This window comes from Vanellus vanellus (assembly GCF_965231255.1).
Source record: "Vanellus vanellus genome assembly, chromosome: 1".
In the NCBI taxonomy this organism is placed as follows: domain Eukaryota; kingdom Metazoa; phylum Chordata; class Aves; order Charadriiformes; family Charadriidae; genus Vanellus; species Vanellus vanellus.
Window position 1 is genome coordinate 222,366,178 of NC_138905.1, and position 18,005 is coordinate 222,384,182.

The window sequence follows — 18,005 nt, forward strand, 5'->3', positions numbered from 1 at the left end:
CCGGGGATGGAGGGGTGGAGGGGCAGAGACCCAGTCCCTGCGCAGGCTGACCCCGCGCAGCATCTCTTGCTTCTGTGCTTCAGTTCACACACCCCAAAACGCATCCGGGGTTTGCCTGTGGTGGGTTATGGCATTTCACCTGTCTTAAAGTACTTTAAAATTCCGATGTGAAAGAAGGCTTACCCCTCCGCTGCGCCCTGGGGAGACTCCCTCTGGAGTGCTGCCTCCAGCTTTGGAGTCGTCAGCACAAGAAGGACATGGACCTTTATTTGGTCAGTTACTGTCGGCTTGTTGGTCTAGGGGTATGATTCTCGCTTAGGGTGCGAGAGGTCCCGGGTTCAAATCCCGGACGAGCCCTTAATTTTTCAAGGGATAGAGTGTACCATCAGCACGTTTGCTGGGAGGGGTGGCTGACACACCAGAAGGCTGTGCTGCCATCCAGCCTGACCCGGACAGGCTGGAGAGTTGGGTGAAGAGGAACCCAATGGAGTTCAGCAGGGGCAAGTGTGGGGCACTGCACCTGGGGAGGAACAACCCCACGCAGCAGTAGAGGTTGGGGGCTGACCTGCTGGAGAGCAGCTCTGTGAAAGGGACCGGGGAGTCCTGGGGGACAACAGGGTGCCCACGAGCCAGCGATGTGCCCTGGTGGCCAAGAAGGCCAATGGCATCCTGGGGGGCATCAAGCAGAGCGTGGCCAGCAGGTGGAGGGAGGTCATCCTCCCCCTCTGCTCTGCCCCGGGAGGCCACATCTGGAGCACTGTGCCCAGTTCGGGGCTCCCCGGGTCAAGAAGGACAGGGAACTGCTGGAGAGGGTCCAGCAAAGGGCTGTGGAGATGCTGAGGGGACTGGAGCATCTCTCTGCTGAGGAGAGGCTGAGGGCCGTGGGGCTGTTCAGTCTGGAGAAGAGAAGGCTGAGGGGGGATCTTATCAACGCTCATAACTCCTTCAAGGGCGGGTGCCGGGGGTGGGAACAGTCTTTTTCCAGTGGTGCCCAGTGACAGGACAAGAGGGAACGGGCACAAATGTGACCATGGGCAGTTCCATCTGAACCTGAGGAGGGACTTCTCTCCTGTGGGGGCAGCAGAGCACTGGCACAGCTGCCCAGAGAGGGGGGGAATCTCCCCCTCTGGAGCCATTCCAAACCCGCCTGGAGGTGTCCTGTGCCACTGCTGGAGGTGCCTCTGCTCTGGCGGGGGGTGGCACTGGGGGAGCTCCAAAGGGCCCTTCCCACCCTCACCGGTCTGGGGTGCTGTGACCTGTTGGAGCGGGTCCAAAGGAAGCCCCGGAGCTGCTGGGCGGGCTGGAGCCCCTCTGCTGGGAGGACAGGCTGGGAGAGGTGGGGGGGTCAGCCTGGAGAAGAGAAGGCTCCGGGGAGACCTCCGAGCCCCTTCCAGTGCCTAAAGGGGCTCCAGGAGAGCTGGGGAGGGACTCTGGATCAGGGAGGGGAGCCGTGGGACGAGGGGGAATGGTTTGACACTGACAGAGGGGAGACAGGGATGAGATATGGGGAAGAAATTCTTGGCTGTGCGGGCGGTGAGCCCCCGGCACAGGGTGCCCCGAGAAGCTGTGGCTGCCCCATCCCTGGAGGTGTTCAAGGCCGGGTTGGACGGGGCTGGGAGCAACCTGGGCTGGGGGGAGGTGTCCCTGCCCGGGGCAGGGGGTGGAACTGGATGGTCTTTAAGGTCCCTTCCCACCCAAACCCTTCTGTGAGTCTATGATTCTATTCACAGTAAACTTATTTAAAATGTCTGGTCGTTGGCTTTTCCACATCGGCTTATTTTGGAAAACGGCAGGGTGCGATTCTCATCTCTTTTAAACTCTGCCCACCGCTGTGACGTCCCGGTGCCAGGACACCCCTCCATGCCATGCCCGTGGTGACCCTGACATGTAAAAGGCCCTTTTTGGGGACTACTGCTGGTTCTCGCCAGGTTGCCGTGACCGCTTTGCCCCGTGGGCGGGTGGGAATGGCTGTCAGGGTCCGGCAGCACGGACTCACCTCACTAAAGGGTTTTCACGTGGAAGCAGGTTCTGCTTGGGGTGCAGCCCATCCCCTGCGTACCCGGTTGAGGTTTCCTCCAGACCGGGTGCAGGGCAGAGGAGGGGCTGCGTCAATTTGGGGAAAACAGCATTTCTGACTCCTCCTCAAGTAACTGTGAGTTGCATTACAGTGCGTTGTTGGCAGTTGCTCTAAGGAAGGTCCTTCCGTGGCCTTGGGCTGCTCTCGCCTCTGCGCCCAGAGGTGACCTGGCTGTCCTCAGCCCTGCGAAGCCGCTCTGAGCCCTTGGGGCTGGCAGCAAGGGGAGCGAGCAGGTTGTGTATGTACCTTTCTGTGTTTAAAAAACCCTCTGCTCCTGCTGCAGGTGAAGCAAAGAGGTTTTCTGTAATGGCTCTTTCGCTTCCCCCGTAGCTGCCAACCTAAATTGTCCTGTCGGTCTCGTCCACCCGAGCGCTCTAAGTCTGCCCTCTTCCAGTTTGAAGCCAGCAGATACAGAGCGCTTGGTCACCACTCGCGTCATGGAGCTGCTCTGTCTCAGTTTCAGCTTTCTCAGTACGTTTGAGGCTTCGCTAGTTAGTAAACAGTAAAAAAATTCTGTGTGAATCATGTTTTTGGTTTTTGTTTAGCACTTAAGCCCCCACTTATTTACTTTCGTTCTCTCACATGCATCCACACTTTTTTTTAAGTAACTGTGTTTTGATAACTGTTGAAGAAGGGGGTTTCCACACTGAGTTGCAGTTCTGATGGGAAATTTTGCAACTTGACAATTTATACTTCATCTGCCCCATCTCTATGATCAGTCATATTTTTTCAACAAAGTTATTTTCTTCTTAGCTCTTATATCTTTGCATTCAGTGTTATCTGTATTGTTCTAAAAGATCACAGCTGCTCTGGAGGTTCCTTTTTTTCTCCTTGAATACTGATGTAGCTCATCTTTTCCCTTTGTGAAACCTGGGCCACGATTCCTTCTAACATTACGTTAAGTTCTCCAGTCCGGCTCTGGTGCAGGTGAAGCATTGTGGAGTTCATTGTCATGTTCTTTTGAATTCAGTGGCATCTCTGGTCTCTTGCAGTAACTCGTCACAACCACCTGAAGGACTTCATGCTGGTGGTGTCCATCGTCATCGGCGTGGGTGGCTGCTGGTTCGCCTACATCCAGAATCGCTATTCCAAGGAGCACATGAAGAAGATGATGAAAGACCTGGAGGGACTCCATAGAGCTGAACAGTCTCTTCATGACCTTCAAGAAAGGTAGGTTTTATGCGTCCACCCAGTTGAAGCATTCAACTGTCGATCTTTCCTGCAAGGTCGTTCCTCATTTAGATTTCGGGAAAGATTTTCTTTTGAGCTGTGGTGCTTCTGTGCAGCAGTCACCTGGTGCTGCGTACCCGGCTCAGCACCTTCCTGAGCGACTGCCGCAGACCTGCCAGCCCGTCTTAAGACCTCAAGCGGGTGCCTGGCTCCTTACCAGGCTACATGTAAAGATGTCTGTGTGCTCCCCTGACCTGCTCTTTGGCGGTGAAGTGCTGGTGGTTGGTACTTGTGGTGTGCCACGTGAAGGCCTGGGTGGTAAAAACGCCCTTGCCTTACTGCAGTCCTGAAACCTGGCGGTGAAGCCACCTGAGCAAAGTGACAGCATCCAACACCAGCATCTCCTGCTCCGAGGTGGGCTCCGGTGCACCCTGACGCGGTTGAGCGCAGCCATACGTGCTCCCACGCAGTCTTGTTTCCTTTCTGCCCTGGTTTTATCTTGTGTTTTGTCTGTTTAGTCCCTGTTCTGCTCTATTGGTCGTTATTGGTTTGAAAAAAAAAATTCCTGAATTTCGGGGAAGGCTTGACTGGGCTCAGTGTCGCTGCCGTCAGCGTGTGGGAGCTCTCCTCCCCGCACTCAGGACTCCCCCGCGTCCGGGAGCAAACCAGCCAAGGGCGCACCGTGGATGGGAGCGCTCCTGCTGTGCTCAGCAGTGGTCACTCTTCATTCTGAGGGTGGTTTTTATCTCAAATAGGTCCTTCCTATTTCTTTACCACGCTTAATTATATAGGAGCAGTGAAACGTGCAGTGGTTTCTACTCCCGGTCTGACTCACCCTGAAATTACCGTGTAAATCTGTACCTAGAGGGGAAGAGGAGTCCCTTAAGGAGTGTAAGGTAACCAGCTCACGTCGAATTTGTCATCCAGGCTGATGAGGTTGCTTCACCCTGGCTTTCGGTGGGGACAAAGCATGCTGAAGCCATGGGAGCAACCAGAGGAATTACACGTCCCCTCCTGAGTTCTGTGAGCTGTATGTAAGAGGCTGTGCTGCCCTGCCTCCACGGTGGCACCTGAACCAGGAGTGGTCCCCGGGAAGAATGAAAGAAAACCCCCAAATTTGGAGTATTACATATGAATAGCTGAACTCTGGGCACTTGGGCAAAGCACTGTAGCTTCAGGAATGTGACCTCTACTCCCAGAAAAGATTGTAATAGTTCCAGTAAAACCACTCATCGGAGAATGGGCGGCAAAAGAGGCCCTCTGCAGACACAGGAGTCTTCTAGGAGAGAAAAGAGCATTCGACTGTTGATGACAAAGCAGTGGGGTTTTTTGGCAGTAAGATATTTTTTAAGGGCAGATTTAGCAAATAATAGAGCATGATAGTCTTGGGCTGTAACTGTTTTTCATTAGTTTTAAGTGTAATTTTGGAGGATAAGCCTTAATTTGGTGGCCATACAAGTTGGTGGCTGCGTTCCTGGTGGCTTCTCGCAGAGCGGGGCCCGTCCCCAGCAGGCATGCTGACGGGTGGTGTGGGGAGCGGGCTGTGCCAGCGCCAGCGTCCCGAGGAGGTTGGTCTGCCCTGGAGGCTTTGCAAGCAGCTGAGTCTTTGGAAACCCTACGACGTGCCCACAAGACTGCAGCCTGGTTTCTCGCCTCCGTGCTCATGACAGCCTTCAGGGAACTGTCCCATGAGCATTGCTTGAAAGCCTTTCTTCCTGGAGTGTGATCGCATCAGTTGGTGTCTGTGTGGAGGGCAAACACTTGAGAGAGTACCAAGGTGGTGGTGCCAAACTGGGTGCGTTCCCCTGGCAGTAGTGCGGATACGTGACCTGCTTTCTTTTTGGCATGGAGATAGACTGAAGTACGTTTCCTCTCTGTCTGCCACGGAGCCGGCCCCAGTCCGCAGCTGGTTTCACAAAGCTTTCGGTAATTTTACATTACGGGTTGGCCGTATCCCAAAGAAAAAGATTTTTTTTCTACAGCCAGAAGGAAGATGGGAATTCCTTCTCGCCATCCATCTCCTGGAGCAGCAGAGCTGCGTCCAGGGCGGGAGGTCTCTGCTGGGCGTCACTGACGAGCAGGTCACACCAAAGGTCCAAACGCCGGCTGCTGTGAATGTGCCGTGTGGGGAACGACCTTGGGATCTGCTGCCGAGGGCAGAGCCACGTAAACAAGTAGATGTTCAACTAATGCTCTAAAGCCAGAGAGGAAGAAACCCAAAACCACGTATACTAAGCATAGCTTGAGTCTTAAGCCGGAGCAGCTTGTGATGTTCTGCAGGGTGTGCAGCTGGGAGGGCTCGTCCTCTGCAGAGGGCACTGAGCTGGAGCTCCAGGAGTGGGAGGTGAATTCCTGGTGCCTGTGGGGCCTCTTGGCAGAGGATTGATCTAATACTCCTCTGAAGGGGGGAGTACGCCTTCGCTTCTTCATCCTTGAGCCCCAGAAAGGTTCTGCCACTGTAGAAGCGGCAAAAATACCAACAGCACTGGTTCCTATGGACTTGTTCTGCAGTTCTGCTCAGAAACTTATTTTCTAGAAGTTTCTCTCTAAAGCTTGAAGTAACCTTCTGTCCCAGCTCATTGGAACTCGGGGCTGAACAGACCTCCGGAAGGCATGCGATGCCGTTCCAGCTGCCTCCCAGCTGCTAGCGCTGTTACTTGATGAACACCTCTGATATGCTCTTGAAGAGTTGGGAAGGGGAGATTGATACAAAAAACATTTTTTGTTCGTCTTCAAAATACCTTTTGTGAACATCCTTCAAGAGTGACGCTTCCCAGTCAGTTGAACGACCCGTCAAATAAAGAAGTTCATGTCTTAGCACATACTACTGATGGCCGAAGATCTGTATTGAAGCTCTGCTCCTGAATCGTGAAGCCCCCAGATGGACCTCGGTTTCTTGCCCTCATTACAAGTGCAGCTCTGGAGACACTTTGTCGCCTCGTGGAGCTCAGTGCACGTGAAACCAGTGTGGCTGAATCGGTTGGGTTTGAACGGGAATACACGGACAAAGCCTGATTTTGTCTGCAACCAGCATAAGAAAATACGGTCTCTGCTGTCAGGAAAAAAATCACGGTAAGGGAAAATACGATGCTAGAGTGCCTTTGAGAATTAACTTCGGGGTAAAATTCCTTCCCATTCTGCGTCATAGTTTAGGGGAATTTCTCCTTTAAACAGAGATATATTGGTGGTTTGGGATTCCCTAGTATGGAAGAGCTTTAGCACTGATGCACAGGGCAGAGACCGTGGGTTTATCTGAAAACTTGGAATGTCTTGGCAAGAGTCTCTTTAAATTGGGAAGAAAAACACTTGAGTTTCTCAACAGAGCTGTAAATTGAAAATGAGCCTTTTCCAAGAAGAGAGCCAACATCACGGCTGATGAGAGTCCGTACTATCTGTGTGCCAAGGAGGAGCTGGGACAGCGAGCGGCTTCGCTCGTGACCCAGAAGGCAGCGGTGGGTCCCTGCGAGTGTGTGCGTGGGCTGCGCTCCGTCCCCCGTCCCCGAACGCACAGCCAAGCGCTGTCCTTCGAGACGAGGCTGGAAGATGGACACCTCTGCGTGTGCTGCAGGGAGCAACTGAGGACCGCCCTTGCCCTTTCCGTTAGTCCCCAGTTGGTCCGGGATGAGCGGGAGCCGCTCGGGGAGCCCAGGAGTGCCCTCCCGAGATGTCATTTATTTGTTTTTTATTTTATTTATGTCGTTATTTGTCATTTGCAGCCCAGGTAGAGCACACCCGGAGACGGAACTCACTGTCCCCTCTCGTCAGTGTCCCCACACCATCCCTCTGCTGGTTTGCTCTTCGGTTTGAATGTTGAAGGTCATAGAATCATAGAATCTTGAGTGGAAGAAGATTTTATGACTTTGGAGTACTTATTTCTGGCTCAGATGATTCCATTTGGGGTTTTAGGATGGGTTTGGTGGTGTTTTTTTTTTTTTATTGTATGGATAGTTTTACTTGGTCATTGAAAATCTATCTGCTGTAGGCAGCTGCTGGTTTTGCTGGTTAAGCTGGTGCCTTGCTGACCTCACAGACGTTGCTGGTAGCTTCAGTGTAGGTCAGCACCTTATTTAAGATCCCACCGCTCCGTAGCGAAGCTGCCCGGGCAGGGCGGGAGGCGCGTGCAGGAGGAAGCGGCAGGTTTGGGGGGAGCAGAGCTTCTCTTCTCCTGGCAGAAAACAGGAGTTTCCTCAGTTTGGTCTGGGTTAAAAGTAGCGTTGTCTCTGCTGTGCAGTAGGGGTTTGTCCAGCTTCTACTGATCTATCTCAAACTGTGGTAACTTTTGGAAGAAAAGTTCATGTTCAAAAGGTGGGACTTAGACCGATGCACCTGGTTTCTGCCACCACAATTGTGTCCCATCCAGTAGCTGCAGTACACGTTCTGGGAACTCATCACATCTTGATTTGAAGTTATCCAGAGGTGGATGTACCACATTCCTCTGAAATTTGATCCAAGGTTTGTTTGTTGCCACCATTTACAACAAAAAACGCAACCAAAAAGACATTTCTCATTTGAATCGTGAGGCTGGATCTCGCAAGAAGCCCTTTAATACTCTTATTTCTTTCTTGGTAGTACTTGTTCAACGTGGTTGTTCAGAACCTTCATTATGAAGGGAGCCTCTTTGTTTAATTTCAACCGAATATTTGCCAAGTCTTTTTTTCCCCTTACGCTTGGCAGTCGCCGCGTCTCCAGAAGCACATGGGTTTGGGGCTGTGTTTGAGAGGCGCCGCTGGCACCAGAGGTTGGGACTTCCCTGCCGCTTGCCAGCACAGCGCAGTCCCGCACGGGCCAGGTCTGTTCTTGATGCTAATTTGATTTTGCTGAACTCGTGCGAGGATTGAGTTTACACGAGTGCAGCCCCCCTGAAACACAAACACTATAGAAACCCTGAAACGTCGCGCTGTGGCCGCAGTGATGTCTCCATCAGAGCGCTGCAGCTCTCCAGGCCGAGTGGTTGAACTCTCCTGGATGGGTACAAGTGATCTCCTACTGCTTTTTATTGCTGTATATAATTCCTACCAATGTAATTCTGTCATGAGGAAAAAGAAAAACTTCCAGGCAAGATTAAGACATGTCTAAATTTGAACACTTTTGAAGTGGAACACGGAGACATCCCATCTGGGTGTTCATACCTGCTCCAGCAGATCTTCCCCTCCCTTTTTTGTTATTAAAGGCAAAGGGCTTAACTTTTTATAAAAACACTGAAAATTCAGATCAATGTGAGGCTTATTAAGGGAAATCTTGATGTCCTTTTGAAAATTAAGAAAATACGTACTGACTATTTAATAAATGAAATAAAGTTGAGAACTGTGGAGTTGATAATTTAATTTACTCCTGGGCACTGTGAACTTTCTCCTTGACTTTCCAAATACAGATCTCTGTGGACATCACCGTAGAGTAAATAAGAGCGGGGTTGGTCTGGGCCGTGGCTGGCCAGCCCTGGCGCTGCGGACTCCCTCGGGTGCCGGTAGCCCGACAGGCGCAGCGTTGGCCACAGCTCGGTCTCTCTCTGTTGCAGGCTGCAGAAGGCTCAGGAGGAGCATCGCTCTGTGGAGGTGGAAAAGGTGCACCTGGAGAAGAAACTGCAGGATGAGATCAGCATCGCCAAGCAGGAGGCACACCGGCTACGAGAGCTGCGGGAGGGCACGGAGAATGAACTGAGCAGGCAGAAGTACGCCGAGCAGGAACTGGAGCAGGTAAGCGTTTGGCCAGACCTGGATGCAGGTGCATATGGGACACGCCAGCGAGAACGGGAGGCAGTTCCTCACTCTACTTCATCCTTCTGAGAAATCCAGTGATGTTCTGCTTATAACGCTCCTTCTGCCTTTGCTGTTCTCCTCCCCTCTGTGGAGGAAAAGATCCAAGCATTTCTTCCACTACTCCACCTTTCACATCCCCCGCACGTACAACAGTGCTGCGTGTGGGGGGGGGCAGCGGGGACCGTGCAGGGGCTGTCTCCGGAGCGATGTGCATCCTCCCAGCTTGCCCTGCAGGTGGAGAGGTCTTGAACTTAGAATCATACAATCATAGAATTGTTGAGGTTGGAAGGGACCTTTAAGATCATTGGATCCAACCATCAACCCAACACTGCCATGTCCACTAACCCATGTCCCTCAGCACTATGTCTACACGTCTTTTAAATCCCTCCAGGGATGGTGACTCCACCACTTCCCTGGGCAGCCTGTGCCAGTGCTGGGCAACCCTTTTGGTGAAGAAATTTTTCCTAATTTCCAATCTAAACCTCCCCTGGTGCAACTTGAGGCCGTTCCCTCCTGTCCCATCGCCTGTTCCTTGGGAGCAGAGACCGACCTCCCCCTCGCTACCCCCTCCTTTCAGGGCGCTGTAGAGAGTGAGAAGGTCTCCCCTCAGCCCCCTTTCCTCCAGGCTGAACACCCCCAGGGCCCTCAGCCGCTCCTCACAGGACTTGTGCTCCAGACCTCCTTGACCCGCAGCTGCACCCCTCTGGTGCCTTCTAACTCCCACTCCAAACTATAAGCTCTTTCTTTTTTTCTTTTGTATTTAGGCATGGGTTTAGGAGATATTTTGGATGAGTTTGGTTGTGCTTACCATCTTTTCCGGTGGATCAGAGAGGTGTACAAAGGAAATTTCCTTTCAAGGAAGTGTAGCACTAAGTTAGAAATCTGTACAGCAAAGTTAGAGTTCATAAAAAAAAAACCTCAATGAGATTAGTTTTAAATTCAGACTAGCAGGAAAATATGTGCCCCGGTTACATCTTGCAGTGTTGGCCTAGACAGAACACCGTGCGTGATGCGCTGCTGGCAAAAAGGAACATGTGTGGTATATATCAGTTTAAACTAAAATCGTGTGAGCCAGAATCGCACGAGCCGAGCGAGTATGGTGGCTGTTGTGAGGCCATCAGCACATCCTCCCAACCTGACTGTGCCACCTTGGAGGAGGATGGGGCGGAAAATGAGACAGGAATCTGGATTTCCCACTGCCAGGGATGAAACGCACATCCCTGGCCGCGGGTGACGGGGCGCCGCGGGGCGGTGCAGCCCGGGTACGCAGATCCTCAGCAAACAGCAAATTTCCTTCCTGCGTGGGACACCGACAGCCCAGACGCCCGCCGGTGCCTGTCACCAGCTTTGCTCTCCTGGTCCAGCATCCTTCCCCCTGACTGGTCCTCCAGCCCCTCACGCAGTCACCGACCTCCGTTTCGGGACAGGCACTGGGGCGTCCGCAGTCACGCACAGTTCAGTCGTGGCATATCGGGGGCCCCCAGATAAGGATAGGTGGCGTTCCTCTTGTAGCCCCCAGCCCTTGTACCCGCCCCGCTCCTGGCTTTTGGGGAAGGCAGGGTCTCACCCCTCCCGCTTCCCCCCCCACTTTACGTTTGTTGAGAAACCCGGAGAGTGACATAACCGCTCTGTTGTTTCTTAGAGCCCTTCGGGAGGGAGGCACTGACAGGGTGAGTATTGGTTTTACCCACCTGACCCACACTGTGTGATGATAACACGATCACCGTCCCGGCGAGCTGTAGACCACAGATAACATTAACCAGTCACTCCCACTGACAGTAAAACTCAGCCGATTTTAAGATATTCTTGGGTCCCAGGGAATAGTAAAACAAGACCTTCTTTTGCACCTTCTTTAAAATGATCCTGGAGGGTTTGGGAGCTCCGAGTGGAGTGGGGCGTGTGAGATGGAGCAGCGGTGTGTTTCTGGGATGGGACTCTCCCGCACTGGGTTGTTCATAGCGGTCCTCTCTCCTCACTAGGTCGTCCTTCCCCAGACCCCGCACCCAGCCGGGGCAGTGCCTTGCTTTATGAGTTGTTGCTCTTAGTGATCAAAATGGGATCTCAGAAATCTTCACAGGAGAATGTAGACTCACAAATAACTCCCGTTTGTGTTGATCCCCCTGCAGAACCGAGAGGGGTTGTGTTTTGGACACTGCTCTATGGTGGCTCATCTCAACCACTGGTCCTTGGCTGTTGTTCTGCACCGCTTCCCTTTTCCACCATTCCATAAAAATGTTCCTGTAAATGTCTTGAGCACTCCTCTACCCCAAATACCTAGTGGCAGATTTCCTGCCCGCATATTCTCCATGTTCCTAAATCCCAGATGCTCGTGGATCGTGGTCAGAGCTCTGCCTGTGGTGGGAGCAGCGCCGGGTGCTGCTGGTGGCAGAGGGGAAAAAACAGACCTTGCTGAGGCCTGCAGTTCTGAATTCGGAACTTTTTGAATGATTTAGGCAATGTTATGCTCAAGAAGACTAAATCACATCTAAGGGATATAAATAGTTGACCTCTTCTGTGTGGTGGCTACTTCTAGATGGACTTTGCGAACGTCCTCTGGGATAAAATGAGGGATTTCAAATATCTGTGTGTAACCTGGTGCTTTGGGCTCACTAGAAATGACGCCTGTGCCAGACGTGGTGAGATGTGACTGAGTTAAGTAACACGTTAAGGGAAAAGATCCAAGTTTGAGCAATCTTTTAAAAAACCACCGAGCTGCAGAGCCCGCGTGCGGCTGTGCCATGTGGGGGACGAGGAGGCAGCGGCAAGCAGGGATGTGGGAAGTGCGTGTTGGGAAGGGTCCGGCCACGCTCCCGCTGTCTGTGTGTTCGTTAGACCGAGGCCCTAAAGAACCGAAAGAGAAAATGGGACAGACATGGTCCAGCATCATCCCAGTGACACGTGTGTGGCCCTGACCCTGTAGCTGGACCTTTCCTCCCAGGTCTGCCTTGGGCCAGGGCTCGCCGGGGCCGTGGAAGCAAAGGTGCTCAGGGCCGGTGTGTATTTTAACACCAGGGAAGTCTGTTGTAGAGCGTATAACCACGTATACCCCTCCTGAGCTTCCAGGTGCTGTGGTTGAAGAGTAGTCCAGTCCACCGCCGCTGTGCTGTCCCTGGATGGCAGCAGCTCCGAGCTGCAGTTGCCATCCTCCGGCTTCTCCGGTGTGGGACACGTTCGCTTCTTGCAGGGCCTGTGTCAGGCTTTGGGTTTATTAACGTCTCTTCACATTGTGTGTAATGGAAGAGAAGCGTTAATTCTTGATGGTCTCCAGCACTCAGTGCTTTATGTAAGGTTTTGGTATCTTCAACCTGCTTGTCACCCACTTCCTTCTAATTTTGTAAGCGCTCCCTTCTCCAGCAAGATAAGCGAGTGTGTGGAGGAGACCAGACCGATGGTGCGTGGAGGAGACTGAGCTGGGATGGAAGCAGAGCCCCCCAGAGAGCTACAGAAACTGCCGATTCCAGACGTGTGATTTCTTTTCCTGACCGAGCAGCACATGTTTTATGTCTAAATATTTTTATCATCTTGCTCCAGTGTGAAAGTTGTCTCTTGACAAGCTCCCGCTGTTTGGCTCGGTAGCTGCAGCGAGGACAGGCGGTCGCCTGCGCGGGGCCGCCAGCGAGTCCGCCTCGGCAGGAGAGTCTGTGGGTCGTGCAGATCTGCAGGCGGGCAGCAGACTTTGCAGAGATTCCTGGCGGCTGCGATAAGCACCCGGAATGTCCGTACCTAAAGTTCTGATTCCCTTTTAACCACTCGTCGGCTCCGGAGGGTCTCCCTGCAGTTGGTGCCGTTGTGGGGTGGAGGAGCTGAGGTAGCGCAGGTCGGCTCTGCTGACCCTGCCCGAGAGCGGAGGCGCTGAGGCAGGACAGCGTCGCGGGGGCTGGTAGTTTTTGAGGAAGGAGCTCACCTTTAGGATGAGAGGAAAGCACCGAAGGTGTTTGGGTCATCCCAGCCTCGTGTCGGATGGCTGCTCTGCTGCGCTCCTCTCTCGCTTGCCCACGGTACCGGGGTACCACCTCTCCTCCTTATGACTTTCACTTTTGTCATGAGTAAGATTAAGTGGTGTGGAGTCTTATTTTTCTTCTGGTGCCTTAAAAGCGCCAGGTTGGCAGCCAGCGGTCGGGGTGACCTTGCCGGAGGGCAGGCTGTCCCCACCGCTGCTGCAACGCCGTGCCGGCTGGTTCTCTCCCAGGTGCGGATGGCGCTGAAGAACGCCGAGAAGGAGCTGGAGTCCCACTGCAGCTGGGCTGCGCCCGAGGCCCTGCAGAAGTGGCTCCAGCTGACTCACGAGGTGGAGGTCCAGTACTACAACATCAAGAAACAAAACGCAGAGAAGCAGCTGCTGGTGGCCAAGGAAGGGGTGAGAACTTCTGCATCTTTGTCCTGGGTCCTCCCCTCTCAGCTGCGGGGAAAGGTTTGGGGAATGAAACCTAGGATCATAAAATGGTTTGAGTGGGAAGGGACCTTAAAGACCATCTCATTCCAATCCCCCTGCCCTGGGCAGGGCCACCTCCCCCCAGCCCAGGTTGTTCCCAGCCCCGTCCAACCCGGCCTTGGACACCTCCAGGGATGGGGCAGCCACAGCTCCTCGGGGCACCCTCCGCCAGGGGCTCACCGCCCCCACAGGCAACAATTTCTTCACAATATCTCATCTCAATCTCCCCTCTGTCAGTGTCAAACCGTTCCCCCTCATCCCACGGCTCCCCTCCCTGACCCAGAGTCCCCCCCCAGCTCTCCTGGAGCCCCTTTAGGCACTGGAAGGGGCTCGGAGGTCTCCCCGGAGCCTTCTCCAGGCTGACCCCCCCACCTCTCCCAGCCTGTCCTCCCAGCAGAGGGGCTCCAGCCCTCCCAGCAGCTCCGGGGCCCCCTCTGGCCCCGCTCCACCAGCTCCATGTCTCTCCTGTGCTGAGGCCCCCGAGCTGGAGGCAGCACTGGGGGGGGTCTCCCCAGAGCAGAGCGCAGCAGAGGGGCACAGTCCCCCCCTCGCCCCGCTGGCCACGCTGCGGGGGATGCAGCCCGGGGTGCCGGGGGCTCGCTGGGCTGCCAGCGCACGTTGACGACTCATGACCACCTTTTCCCTTTTAATGCCTTAAATTTACCCTTTTTTTTTTTTTTAAAGTGCAGCACAAACCTTCATAGAGGTGTAAGTAGGGGCTGAAAAGGCCGACGAGCGGTCGCGCTGAGGGCAGCGAGGCTGGAGCCGGGGATGCCCCTCAGCTGCGTCAGCCCGTCCCCGTGTGCTGCAGCCCTGGGACGGTGCAGAGCCTGAGCCGCTGCGGGCGCCGCGGCACCGCGGGCAGGCAGGCAGCAGAAGAAGGTTTTGCACCTATTAAGCATAATCCTCACTCTGGGTGATTTACCTGCACAGGCAACGAAATTTCGAAGGTGTGCGTGCCATCTGTAGCAATGAATCACTTCGGTGTTCCCAGTTGTTTCAAATTTTCTATGCCAACCAGAAAGCGACGAGCTGCAGGGAGGCTGTTGTAACACGCGTTTGTCTCTGTGCACAGACAGCAGTCAGAGCTGCAGCATAGAAAAATGTGTCTGCCTTAATACGTTCTTATTCTGAACATTTCACCGTGGCAGTGGTTTTCCTTTTGCTGTGTCAGTGCTCACGTCCACGTCCTCTGTTTCTCTTCTGTAAGTCTCGAGGCGATGCCACTACATCTGTGAGCCGGAGCTGTGCGCGGAGACTTTCATCCTGAATATATGCTGTGCCGCAAAGGGAGGGCAAAAAACCCATCCCCAAAACAAAACACCTCCCTGAAGGAACAACCCTAGGGCATTAACAGTGTTTCCCTGAAACACTCCTGGGAAAGACAAAAACAGACTTTTTGAGAGCCCTTCACTGGGTGAGGTCACTGGTTCGGTTCCCTCCGACTTTGGGGAAATTGGGAGAAGGGCGGAGGAGGAGCACGAAACCCGCAACCTGCTGACTGGCTGCGGAGGAATTCCTCACCCACCGTGCTAGGAGGAATAACATCCTTCCGTAAAAACCCGATTCACACTATTTACATGTGTGCAGACAGCTGCAGGGACTATTTCTGTCTCAGCCCATGCAGGATGTTCTTGTCCTGGAGGAAACATGAGGTCGTCTTCTTCCTGTGACCTTTTTCTGTTGATGTTCCAGGCTGAAAAAATTAAAAAGAAGCGAAACACCCTGTTTGGAACATTTCACGTTGCTCACAGCTCATCTCTAGATGATGTCGATCATAAAATCTTAACTGCAAAGTGAGTATCTAATTAATATCTCCCCTTATTTCTGCCTGCCCCTTCCATCCCTCTCCTATTACAGACACGTGTACTGTAGCCCCTACAGGTGCTCTTGGTCTCATTTTGCTGAACTTTTGTTGACTTCAGTTAACTGGGATTGGACTTGCTCCTTTTAGTGAATAACCTCTTAATTTCATCTGTGTGAAACAAGAAATGGCAGTTACACAGAGCAATTACAAGTCCTGTCACGATGTGGATTTGTGTGGCTGCGGCATTCTTGAGTGATTGTCCCTGGCTATTGCAGTTGTGGCTGTTTTTTTTTTTAATTCCTGTATTCCTGAAAGTGGAGTGAAAGATGTCTCAAGTATTGGGATGCAAAGCCGAACTGCGAAACTCCCTGTTTCAGACAACTTATGGTGTGGCTTTCCTTCATTCCCTACCTTTTCCCTTGTTTAACCTTCCTTCCAGGCAAGCGCTGAGCGAGGTGACGGCGGCGCTGCGGGAGCGCCTGCATCGCTGGCAGCAGATAGAGCTGCTCTGCGGCTTCCAGATCGTCAACAACCCGGGCATCCACACCCTGGCCTCAGCCCTGAACATCGACCCCAGCTGGATGGGCACCCCACGGCCCAACCCCTCGCACTTCATCATGACCGATGACGTGGACGATTTGGACGAAGAGCTCGTGTCTCCCATGTCCATACAATGTACGTGGTCCATGTTGGCTGCACGTGGTGAGTCTGCGTCTACTGGGGGCCGCGATGTGGGGCAGCCCTGGAACGGTAGTTCAGATGTGTTAGGAGGAATTAAGGTATCTGAGTTGGTTTTGAAATGACCGAAGACAAACTGTTAGTCGTTGAGGGTCAGGAATGTCCAGAAGTGGCAGACCACCACTGCTGGGGTTGCTTGGAGCCTGTTAATTCCAGCGGAACTAGCAATTTCTAGATGTTATCACTCATCGTTTAACCGTATGTGTGCCGTTCTGTTCAACTCACTGAATTTACGCCTTTGCAAACAAAGCCGAAGGTGTGGGCTGGACTCCCCGGAGTGAGAAAGGAAAGTGAAGTGCGCTGTCCCCCTCTCCCCCGGGGCAGAGCGCTTGTTTGGGATGTAAGAGGACTTGGACGCCCCCTCCTCGTGCACAGCTTTGGACCGGCACCTCTTGTCGTTCTGTCTGGGGAGGAGCGGTCTGCTGTGCTGATGCTGCCTCCCAGTAACGACCCGTTCAGCGTTCCCTGCAGCAGAGACTGACGCGCTGGGGTCCCACGTCCCCTGCCTGTGCTGCAGTCACCGAGGTGGGCGTTCGCCCCCTCTTTACCGGTGATTGATTGTACACAGAGCGCATCGGCTCCTGCGGGGGGGAGTGGGGCTGCTGGAGAGGGAGACGGTCCCGCTCTCGTGAGCTCGGGTCTCTCGGAGGAAGGCACTTGCGGCGCCCTGTGCCTGCCGCTCCCTCCGCTGCAGAGCTCTTGGGCTAAGGGAAGGCTGTCTCCTCTCCGCAAAAAGTTTGTGAATCAGTCCTGACTACTGTTCCCATGTTGAACTGACCCAGATTTGGCCTTGCTTCTCTCAAAAAAGCATTTTCCAAATACAGTTTCCTATCTGTAGCTGTTGCACATGAGTTCGGGAGGACGGGGGAGCAGTTCCAGGCACGCTGGCAGCGGTCTGGGTGGCTGGAGCTCCGCTGCCCGAGCTCCGGCTGGGAGAGGGGAGCCCACACTGACAGCGTTCGCTGCAGTGCTCTTTTGTAGTTATGTCACAAGATTCGGGTCACTTTCTAGTGAGGACTTCACCCAAAGTCTGTTTAACTGGGCAGAAGGTGGGGAAGAGGAACAGAAGAGCCTCGGGGTTGGCAGCGTGGGCTGCGAGAGGTGCCCGTACGCACCATCGCCACCCCCTGTCGTGGCTTCAGGCTCCGGTTAGAGGCTGTGAAGGTCTGGAGGCATGTGCTGAGGTTGGGCTCGGGGCCATGGGGGGTGGAGGCAGAGCACTGCGGGTTTGGGCAGTCTGCAGGACGTTAAGGCAGGAGGAACAGCGTATCTGTGTGTTTCCAGGGCTCAGCCACCGTGGGGGTTGGAGCTGGCGGTTTGTGGGGTTGGTGTGTGTAGGGGGGGTTCAAACCCTCATCAGATAACGGTGTCCTACTCGTCTTTGTGATTATCAGTTCCCATTAGAAGCCAAGCTGGGCATCTCTAATAAAACACCTGCAAACATGCAAGCTAGGTGTTAGTGAGAGAGGGATGCCTGAAGAAAAGTCCTACGTAACGCCCGAAGCACGCTGGCCGAGGCTGTGAGCCGTATGAGGCGAGAGCCTTCATGCGAGATTCCAAGCCTCAGCTTCTCCGTGCCTTCCTTGAGACACCTCGAGGGGGACTTTTTGCAGTGAGGACTCGCAGTTCCCATCAGCGCCGCGACGGGCAGCAAGCGACGAGCCTGCCTCCGTGCCGCAGTGCTGCTCCGCGTCCCCGCGGGGGATAACTCGGTGCGGTGAGCGCTGGGCACCCAGCGTCCCAAAGCGCGGGGCCGTTTGCCTTCCCCTAGAGGATTTTTCTTTCTCGGTGCACAAAAACTGCTTCAGGAGAGAAGCACAGTTTTTCCTCCCCAGATGCACTGGGGACGTTGCCGACTGCCCGTGATGATTCTCCCAGTAAATCACATTTTTCTCTCCTGTTCACACCCGGTTGGCCCATCTCAGACGCAGCCTGGCTTTTCGGGCGCAGGTTCAGTGACCGCTCGTCTCTGTCCTTGGAGGATCAGTCCCTCTGGAAATACCCTGGTTTGGTTCTTTTCAATTA

General features: G+C 53.8%; 1 protein-coding gene across 2 annotated transcripts in view; it reads left to right on the forward strand.

Annotated features, from left to right (window-relative positions):
* STIM1 (stromal interaction molecule 1) overlaps positions 1 to 18,005 on the forward strand; it is a 105,140-nt gene that overhangs the window by 71,639 nt on the left and 15,496 nt on the right. For both annotated transcript variants that reach the window (XM_082499410.1, XM_082499411.1), the window contains exons 6-10: positions 3,070 to 3,247; positions 8,763 to 8,940; positions 13,193 to 13,360; positions 15,131 to 15,231; positions 15,682 to 15,917. In XM_082499410.1, coding sequence (XP_082355536.1) covers positions 3,070 to 3,247; positions 8,763 to 8,940; positions 13,193 to 13,360; positions 15,131 to 15,231; positions 15,682 to 15,917 — 861 coding nt within the window. The remainder of the gene's footprint in view (positions 1 to 3,069; positions 3,248 to 8,762; positions 8,941 to 13,192; positions 13,361 to 15,130; positions 15,232 to 15,681; positions 15,918 to 18,005) is intronic.